The following is a 10,752-nucleotide window of genomic DNA, read 5'->3' as shown; positions in this document are numbered from 1 at the left end:
TACCGTAAATTCCTTTTCTTCTAGCTCCTATTGGGAGACCCAGCACCCGCCCTGTTGTCCTTCGGGATTTTTGGTTGTTTTCGGGTACACATGTTGTTCATGTTCAATGGTTTTCAGTTCTCCGATGTTACTTTGGAGTGAATTTGTTTGAACCAGTTATTGGCTTTCCTCCTTCTTGCTTTAGCACTAAAACTGAGCTGCCAGTGATCCCACTGGGGGTGTATAGCCAGAAGGGGAGGGGCCTTACACTTTTAAGTGTAATGCTTTGTGTGGCCTCCGGAGGCAGTGCTATACACCCCAATCGTCTGGGTCTCCCAATAGGAGCTAGAAGAAAAGGAATTTACGGTAAGTAACAAAATTCCCTTCTTCCTCCTGGCAGCGGGGCTCTCAGTGCAGAGTCTGCGTTAGAATACTATTATCTGGCAGATAAGGCTGGAGACACACTTGTGTATGACTCACGTGATGATCGCACCACACTGCCCAGACTGGCCGGTGGCTCTTCTTATAGGAGCGTGTCAGCTGCATAGAAATACGTGACGCTGACCTGCTCCTGTTAGGAGAGCTGCGGCCGGTCCAGGCAATTTGATCCTTCCACGTGACACAAGCAAGTGTGACTCCAGCTCTTACCCCATATCTTTAAGTTAATAGCATTTTTTTTTTTTACCTGAGATTCTCATTTAAGGATGTTAAAATGTGTAATGTAGATACTAGTACACAAATTCTAGGCTCTTGAGAAATACTGTTCTTTATTTATATAATTTAAAAAAGTGTGTAACATGTAGTTACAACAGTTTCCAGAAATAAATTACAGTCCAATTTTAATTCTCCATGAAGTATAGGGAAGACATTAGGGCTATATGCACACGATGCAGTTTTTGTCTGCACACAAACTGCAACCAAAACTGCACCTTGTCACAGAGAGACTGGAAAGGTCTTAAACGCATGCAATGTAGTGGCGTTTTGCATGTGTTTTTGGTGAGGTTTTGGAGCCAAAAAAAGCACCAAAAACGCAAGTAAAACGCATGCAAAACGCACCAAATTGATAGCATGCGTTTTTCCTTGCATTTTTGATGCCCTCATTGATTTCAATGGGAGACAAATGTTGACAAAAACGCAAGAATGAACATGCTGCTTCTTTTTTGTCACAAACTTGTAAAAAAAAAAACGCTGACAAACTACAACATGCGCACAGTAAATCTGACTTATCATAGACTTTGCTGGGAAGTCAAATGTCAGAAAGTTCTGACAATAAAACTGCACCAAAAAATGCGACAAAAAAACGCAGAGTGCGCATGTAGCCTAATCAGTTTTCCCAGGGTCTGCAATATGCTATTTGCTGCTAATAGAACATGATTTGTGCCAATTACTTGATAGACTTTTTTAGGGTATTGAACAAAAAGGCAGCTTTCTAAATCAGCAGCAGACTCAATTTTTATGAATAGCTGATGTTAATCTATTTTCTCATGCTCTTCATTGGGAGACACAGAAAACCATAGATGTATGCTGCTGCCACCAGGAGGCCAATGCTAAGTATTACATTACAAAAAAAAAAAAAAAAATGAAGTAATCTCAGCTTGCTACAGCAGCTATTTTATTCTCCATGTCAGCAGTTTTTCACTTTTTTGACATTTTAGGCTGCACACGTCAAGCTAGGTGGATACGTTTGGCAATACATTTGGCAAACATCTTGGAAAAGCTTGTGGCCCAGAAGGGAAATGTTGTCAGTGGCCCACACGAAAAAAACTTAAGTACATATGCCGCCCTATGGGTTCATACGCTCGCAAGTCTATAGCCTCCTGCTCATGTGCTTAAACCCAAGCAGGTATATAAAATGTATGTAAAGACATATGGCCATATTGCATTCAGATGTCTGTAAGTGGTAGTTTCTTACATAATCTCTTTGTGATTGGTGGGGAGCTAACCTCTGGGATCCCCCCAAATGACAGTGCTGAGAACTGGAACATGACCCGATTTAAGTGAATGGGAGCATCACGCTCCTATAAATGCCTAGCCAAATACCAAAAAAAAAAAAAAAAAAGTAATTTTCAAGAAGTTATCTGACTGCAGATAGACTTTTTTTCCTGTTTCAGTGGGACATGTATACTGTACATACAAAAATGAATGAGAATTTTTTTTACAATTTCCCAATTGGGATCACATGGAGACAATAGTAGGTTTATGTTACAAAGTTGCATTTTATTACATGATTAAGCCGCTAATGCCGCTCTAGGAGTCCACTTATACTCCTGCGTACGTGAATAGCAATACGGTGAAATGAGGACTTTTGTCTGTAAACAGTCTCTTCGAATATTGGGACAGAAATAATTCTGTAGGTCCGCGTTACTGTGTAGACACGAGTTTTACAATCATGGCAATAATACGGGAGCCCCGGGGGCAGGTGCACAGGTCCATTGTCGGATTCTTAATTTTATCCTTCAACAACTGATCAAGTTCACTCCGCAGCTCCTTCACCAATTCTGCTACCTGTAAAGACACAATTACAAATAAACATTGCCTGTACATGATCAGTGTATCTTATATTATTGTTAACCTACAATACTACAGAACTAGCTGCTTTGAGAATCTGTGCAATCTTTGGTACTGTGTTCCCAGTATCATGGTATCAATATCTGGTGATGGTGTGCGTCATCTGTTACAACACCAGTCACTTGGCTGCAGCCTCCACATTTCATCCAAACTAGAAATTAGAGGTTTCGTCTTTATTAGACTTAATGTGAAGTCTTCAGCCGATGAGTGGGCACTGATTTTCTGCAGTTGTCACATCTTTCCCCTCTCTCTTAAGAGGCAGGGGACACAGTACCAAGTGCAGAGGAGTGGCACAAGTCTGATAGGTGAGTAGTGCCCTTTTTTATTTTTTTTACATCACCCTAGGCCGATTACGGTGAACTTTTAAAACTAGAGGATAACCCCTTTAGGACGTTGAAGGAAAATCTGCTGACTGCCTGCAGCCACCACTAGAGGGAACTTAGACTCTTACTGCCCAATATGGAGTGTGCAGTGATCTCCCTCTAGTGGTGGCTGCAGGACACAGCAGGCTATCTTTCGAATCTATCTTTAGGGTGGACAGTGTATTACGGTAATACAAATAGAAGTACAAACTTTGGCTCAATTTGAAAAACTGAATAATGGAAAACAGTTTCTCAATTTGAAAAGGCTGATTACTATTCAGGTTACATGCTCCTTCAGGAGTAATTTTAAGACTAGGAGAACTGTGCACTCTGAGAAAGGCAGCGCTAATAAGTCTGCAACACATTTGTTAAAATAAAGATTAAGTGGACAATCCCTTTAATGTGTGTATTTACTGCAAATGACTTTTAGAAGTGAAGACAACTTCATTTTAGCAATATATCCACAATACTTATACAGGCCAGATGTACAGCAAAACAATGCCATTTTGTCATATGTCCAGTGACGTAATGATTAGGGTCACATAGGACCCCGCCTAGATCCCCTACAGACTGTCTGTGGCTTGTTAGACACGCAGGAAGCACCGTCTGTGCTGGGCTGAGTGCTCAGAAAAGGAGGAGAGCTGTGTCACTCATTGTGGGATCAGACCGAGAGTCTGGGATAATGCACACAGAGCCGAAATCCAGGAGTCGGACGCAATGGGAGCAGAGGTGAGCGCGACCATCCTATGACGCTGCGCATTCATTAGCATGTTAGCACATCCACAGGGTACCTGAAAAGGTAACCCTGTAAGGTACTAATTTGAGGCTAAATCCCCAAACCTTGAGCCCCAGCATATGGGTGGGTGGATTATTAGTGCCTAGTACACTGAATGGGTTTTTTGGGGGAGGGCACTCTATAGTGCCAACACCAATCACTCAAGAGGTCTGTGAGTTAAATTCTGCAGAGATTAGATGTGAGTCTGGTGGTCTGGGCCGGATGGAAAATGGGAAATGAATAGATCCAACCAGACGTGTGTAAGCCACTGGATTTACCTGTACAGCAGTCATGTATACCATCTGCAGAACTGATATCTACCACTATATGGTCACTATATATGAAATACACAAATTAGGACAGAAAATGGAACCATATCAAAAATGCATAAATGGACTACACCCTAGGATGAAATTTTTAAAATAGAGAACTAAAGGGGAGAAATAGTCCTGGTCATATCACAGAAATCAAAAACACGTTAAATACTAGCTCCTTGCAACAATATAAAACATTTATTAAATAACATTATAGCAAGAAGTGAAATACAACATCATCAAATCATAATTATCAGGTTTTTACAGGGAGTCCCTGAAGACAATTCACAGAGGGCCAGCAAACCACACATGGCAGGAAGTAAAAAGTTGTTTTTATAATAATCATATCCCATATATAAATCATGGATTTCAAGATGTAAATTAAATGATTTTTTTTCACGCTAAAGTGCAACTCTCAGCTAGAGTGGGGTTTCCAATTAGGAACTCCTACATGGTATAATACTCCAGACAATCGAAAAAGCCATGATGCAGTCTTAATAGCAGGAATCACTCACCCATGGTGGTTTAAAATTCCCAAGAAAAACGTGCCCCAAACACTATATGGTCACTGTATGGGTGTAATAGATTCAGTACAGTGGGGGTTTTTTCATTGTAATATGTAATTTTACAGCAGTTTTTTTTCTTATATATGGTAATATTAATGGTAATTGGCCTTTGAGTACTAGGTTTTGTTCAGTAACAGTATGAAGTGTTTGTTTAGTATATGCTGGTAATGTGGTCATAGTTTGGCAGTACAAGTGGAACCTTGAATTATGAGCATAACTTCTTCCGGGAATGTGCTTGTAATCCAAATCACTCTTATATCAAAGCAAAGTTTCCCATAAGATATAATTGGAACACAGACGATTCGTTCCACATCCCAAAAATATTTACTGTATTCCTATAACATTATTACAGCAATACAAAATACTGACCAGTATACAGAACAGCCAGAGAGCCTGGTATATACAGCCTATGCCTGCCACACATACATCACAGATGTACAGGAAGTTAATCAGTTATCTAAAGTTGGTTTAGTAGTGGCGTAGCAAGTATGGATCACTGAACACGCAAAGGCCGGAACCCGGAAGTGAGGAAAAAAGAGAATTTTGTTTACTTACCGTAAATTCTTTTTCTTATAGTTCCGTCATGGGAGACCCAGACCATGGGTGTATAGCTACTGCCTCCGGAGGACACACAAAGTTACTACACTCAAAACGTGTAGCTCCTCCCTCCCAGTATATACACCCCCTGCTAGCCAGTCCTAGCCAGTTTAGTGCAAAAGCTGAAGGAGGACATCCACCCACAAGAAGAGACAGAGTAAAAACCGGAAGAACCGGAACCTCTGTCTACAACAATAACAGCCGGTGAAGACACCGGAACAAGAAACCTGCCAACAGGCAATAGGGAGGGTGCTGGGTCTCCCATGACGGAACTATAAGAAAAAGAATTTACGGTAAGTAAACAAAATTCTCTTTTTCTTTATCGTTCCTATGGGAGACCCAGACCATGGGACGTTCCAAAGCAGTCCATGGGTGGGAATAAACAGACAACTGAGAAGCAGGCAAAACCTAACTTCACAAATGGGCGACAGACGCCTGAAAGATGCGTCTGCCTAAGCCCGCGTCTGCCAAAGCATAAGCATGGCTTGGATAGAGCTTCGAAAAAAGTATGCAGACTAATTCGAGCTGCAGTCTGACAGACCTACTGAGCCGTAGCCTGGAGCCTGAAAGCCCAAAAGGCACCGACAGGTCTGATCAAATGTGCTCTGATCCCCGGCGGGGAAGGCACTTGAGTACACTTGTTGGGCCTCGGAAATGGCCGACCTAAGCCAACGACCCAGGGTCGGCTTAGATGCCGAGAGACCGCTACGCTGACTAGCGGTCAGCACCAGAGAGAGGTGCACTGCCTAATAACGGCGGTGCAAGACACATAGATCCGGAGCGCCCGCACCAGATCCAGGATATGCAACGCTTTCTCAAACGATGAACAGGAGCCGGACAAAAGGAAGGCAGGAAAATTGCCCCGGATAAGGTGGAAGCAGTAACCACCTCAGGGAAAAAAGTCCGGAGTCGGACGGAGACCACCTTGTCTTGATGCAAAAGGCCAAGAAGGGGGTGACTCCGAGAGAGTACAGCTAGAACTCTCTGGCGGGAAATTATAGCCACTAGAAGACTACTTTCTATGAAAGATGAAACAAAGAAACCTACCTAAGAGGCGCAAAGGGGGGTTTCCGGGAACCGGGAGGACCGGATTAAGGTCCCAGGGCTCCATAGGCCGCAGGAAAGGCGGAATAATGTGAGATGCGCCCTGAAAGGAGCGCACCGGAGCCAGCCGGACGATACGCCGCTGGCACATACTGACAGAGCCGAGACCTGTCCCTTATGAGGGATAGTCCTAGCTGTAAACCGGACTGTGAAAGAGACAGGAGGGTCGGCAAGGCTAAAAAGGTCAAAGGACACTTTGAAGCTTGAGTCATAGCGGAGATGACTTCAGGAAGGATACCAGAAGTCGCCAAGATCCAGGACTCAAGATCTACGCCGTCAATCTGAGAATCCAGAATTCTGACGGAAAAAACGGACCCTTTTGAGAAAAGGTCTGAACGGTCCGGAAGATGCCATGGCAATCCAACGGACAGAAGGAGCAGGTTAGGGTACCAAGCCTGCCTGGGTCAGTCTGGAGAATGAGAATGACCCGACGGCCCCCTTAACTGATCTTGCGCAGGACTCTGGGCAAGAGGTAGAGACGAAGCTGGGATCAAACATGAACCAGTGTGCCTACCGCAATGGACCACGGTTGGACAGCTGAAATAGTCTGCCTCGCAGTTTTCACATCTAGGATGTGGGCTGCGGATATGGTGGACTAGGAGTCCCTTGTCCACTGAAGAATGATGAGCCGCCAAGATTGCCAGACGGCTGAATGTCCCGCCCTGGAAGTTGATGTAGGAAAACGCTGTCACGTTGTCCGACTGGCTCGAATGTGCCTAGCCGCCAACAGATGGTGAAGGCTTAGAGAGCTAGAAATACAGCTCTGATTTCCAGCACATTGAACCAGAGGGCTGAATCGGACAGAGTCCAAGCGCCCTGCGCTCCACGTTGGAGATATACTGCTCCCAAGGCGGAAAGACCAGCACCCTGGTGAGGATCACCCGGGACGGGGCTAGGAAGGAGCATCCCTGAGACAGAGTGGCCGAAACCACCACTGCAAGGAGCCCCTGGTCAGTGGCGAAGCCACCACTCCGAGAAGGAGGGAGGTCGCGTGTACAGCGGAAACCCTCCAGTCTCAGAGGACGCAGGAGAAACTGGGCAAGGCATCGCTTCCATTGACGCCACCGTCTGACCAGCACCTTATTTGGTGTCTGATAGAACGACGTCGACCCGGAGGGACTACTGATCGACTAAGAGCAGCTTCACAAGTGCCGACAGAGTCTCGAATTGCGTCCCTGAAAACCTCTGGTGCGAAGTCAGAGTGGACCTGGACAGAATGACAAGCCACCCGAATAGATTAGAGTGGCGAGAGTAAGCGAAGTATTCTACTAAGAGTCTGCGCTGGATGAAACCCCGATAAGAAAACCGTCCAGGGCAAACGATCACTGCCAACCCCTAGGGGTGCAGGACCCTAATCACAGCAGCCCCAAGGAGAATACTCGAGGGGCCGTGGCTAACCCAAAGGGAAGAGCCACGAATTGGACCACTCCGATGGCAAAACGTAGTCAACGCTGGTGTGAAACTGCGATTGATCCTTGCCGAAAGGCATCCCTGATGCCGATGGCTGCTAGGGAATCTCCTTGGGTTCTTGATTGATCCGGTGAAAAACACACGGAACAAGACCGAGACTCCATGTGAAAACGCCACACCTGACCATGCTTGAAAAGCTAAAGATCCAGGTCGGAAGGCACCGCCCTCTTCGGGGACTAGAAATAGATTTAAGCAAAAATCTCAGAACCGTTCCCAGTCGGGAACCGGAACAATTACTCCGTTGGCCTGCAAGAAATGCCACGGCCTGTGAGAAGGCGGCGGCCTTGGAGCCGGGAGGAGTTGACAGAAAAAATCTGTTTGGCGGGTGGACAGAATTCCATCCTGTAGCCATGGGAGATATAAACTCGCCCCCACTGAACGGAGACGTGGTAGAACCATACGTCGCCAAGTGGAGAGAGCCTGCCACCGACCAAGGAGGTGGTTGGCGTGGCCAGATAGCTCGGAGGAAGCTGACTCCGAGTCTCCTGCGGTCTTCTGAAGACGCAGCTTCAAGCCATTTGGTTCTATGAACTAAGGCCGAGCTAGAGGACGATCAGAAGGAGGAACGGAAACCACCGAAACCTCAACTGATTCCTGCCCTGGTTTAGGTTTGTGGCAAGGAAGAACTCTCGTCGCCGAGAGCTTCCTAAATTTCATCTAGTTGGTTCCGAAGAGACTGGTCCCACCAAAGGGGAGCCCAGCAAGGAACCTCTATAGAGGCATCTGCCTTCCATTGCCGAAGCCACACCTGCGGATAGCGAGGAAAGTAGCCAAAACCACCGCTGTGCGGTGTCCAGCATGGCAGACTTGGCAGAGGATGGAAAGACTGAAGTCTGGAAGTTCAGGCAACCGTCTTGGGCATAGAGTCCCTGTGAGGGAATGCATCTCCTCTGAGGAGCCATCAGCCACTGACATAACGGTCCGGGCTGAGCCACCTGAGGTGAATGAGCCCACCTCTTGACCATCATTGGTGGACGGGGGAAACCCAGTCCTCAGAATCACGCTTCATGGGAAGCGACTGTCAGAGCGGACCCTGGGCTGGTTACAGGGGCCTGACAACTGCGTGGTTAAGGAACACACGTTGTGTTCACCTAGATAAGGTAACTCCGGCGGATTGAGGTCCAGTACAAAGTTAATGTACCGTGGGATCCTTATAGAGGTGCCGTCAGCCACTGATACAACTATCCGGGCTGAAAGTCTGGACACCGGAATGGCCACGCTTGGCGAATGAGTACACTCCTTGACCACCTCTGATGGGAGGGGGAGACAGGCAGCAGAACCCCGCTGTGGGATCTGCAGGACAGGCTGCGGGCTTGGACGCAGCGGGTTGAAAACTGGAGTGGTTAAGGAACACACTCCTCGTCTTGTTAAAGGTATACTGATGCCTTTTTGCCAGCGGGGAATACTCCCCTGATACAGGCGGATGGAGGTCCAATATAATGGACGCAATCTAATCAATCGCATCCTCGTCATCTACGGACGGATCAAAGTACGTAAAGCAGCGTCCGAGCCCCTGATAGAGACATCCTCCTCGTCCAGTGGGTCAGCTCGTATCGGAGCTGCGGGACGGGGAGGACAGGGGACCCTGCGTCTCCCTGTCAGGAGGACGGGGTCTGTGAGCTTTGCTGAGCAAGCAGAAAACGCCCTGAGAAGGGGGTTGCATGCTCAGGGGATGCCGGGACAGCCGACCCCTGGAAAAAGAGATTCCCCCAGGGGTCAGCCACCGAACCCGGAGCAGCTGGAGGGACCATGCATGAGGCTCCAAGCTGAGGGGCCACAGCTGTTATGAGCTCGGTACAGCCGTACGAGACTACCAGCAGTGGATAATAAAAAACAGCCTGCAGCCTCGCTCTGTGAGACCTGCTGCAGAGGTGGGGGGCTCTGTCTAGAATGTGTAGAAAACACAAGACAGGGGTTCAGCCTGGGGAGACTCCAGGCTGAGGCACCACCACCTAAGAACCATGACAGTATGGGTCTGTGCCGGTTCAGGCAATATGAGCTTACATGCAGAACATGTAGTGTACAGCCTTGGAGCTCTGCTCCTAGTGAGACATGCTGCTGAGGAGGAGGTTCTATAATAAAGAATTAACTCCTTCACGATGCCCTGATAGTATATAAAAGTGCACAACCAGAGGTTGTGACTTGTCAGGCCGCTGTGAGTGCCCCCCCAGGTTCCAAGCCTGGACCCCCAGCTAGATATTCACTCCCTCTGCACTGCAGAGCAGCCAGCGCCAATCAGCGTACTAAGAACGCTGAGAAAATGGCGCTAGAGTGAGGGGGGAGGGCGGGGGTTAACCCAGGAGCGGGAATCGGAGGGCTAAGAAATGTACAGGGGAGGGAATCATCTCCTCAACAAGGAGTGTCCTCCCCTGTGCAGAGCGGCCGGCGGGCGGTGCTGCAGCGTCCCCCTGCATGACTGACATGCAGGGGAACGAGACGAAACTAGGCCGCGGCCGAAGCCGGGGCCTAGAGTTAAACATGCGGCCGAAAATCAGGCATCATCGGCGCGGTACACAGAAAAAAAAACAGTGGAACCGGCCGGAAACACAGTACAAGCAGCATTATCAAAGTCAAACACTGTCCCCCTAATAAAGTGCCCCACATTGCAGAAGGACCCTCTGAATAACGTCTCTATACTTAGCTTTGAGACGCAGGGTCCAGTCCCTGGTGGGGTGGGGGTCCAGTGCTCCGTCCAGCAGGGTCCTGTCAAAGGGCTGCGGATGGAGGCCGGTCTCCTGCAAAGCAGTGAGAACCGTGTTGGCTCCCACTTCAAGCCAGAGCCCCAGCATGGGATGGTGAAGGAGCGCGGCATGAAGGGCTCTTGCCCTGAATCAACCTTAACAGCACCGCCGCCAGGGGGGTGTGAAGGGACATGCCGGGGGTCCAGTGGACCCGCTTTTCTTCCAAATCTGTAGAAAAAATGAAAATCAAAAAAGGATGCATGTGTGTGTGTGATCTTTCCTGACACAAAGCAAAAAACTGGCTAGGACTGGCTAGCCGGGGGTGTATATACTGGG

The 10,752-nt window shown here is 47.7% G+C and overlaps 1 protein-coding gene across 3 annotated transcripts in view; it reads right to left on the bottom strand.

The window, feature by feature from the left end:
• Positions 1-727: 727 nt before the first annotated feature.
• Positions 728-10,752, bottom strand: part of DHX57 (DExH-box helicase 57) — a 149,058-nt gene continuing 139,033 nt past the window's right edge. For all 3 annotated transcript variants that reach the window (XM_075339468.1, XM_075339470.1, XM_075339469.1), the window contains one exon: positions 728-2,484. In XM_075339468.1, the coding sequence (XP_075195583.1) occupies positions 2,341-2,484 (144 nt within the window). In that variant the 3' untranslated portion in view covers positions 728-2,340. The remainder of the gene's footprint in view (positions 2,485-10,752) is intronic.

Source organism: Anomaloglossus baeobatrachus, chromosome 3, assembly GCF_048569485.1.
Source record: "Anomaloglossus baeobatrachus isolate aAnoBae1 chromosome 3, aAnoBae1.hap1, whole genome shotgun sequence".
In the NCBI taxonomy this organism is placed as follows: domain Eukaryota; kingdom Metazoa; phylum Chordata; class Amphibia; order Anura; family Aromobatidae; genus Anomaloglossus; species Anomaloglossus baeobatrachus.
This window is presented reverse-complemented; position numbering and strand designations above follow the sequence as displayed.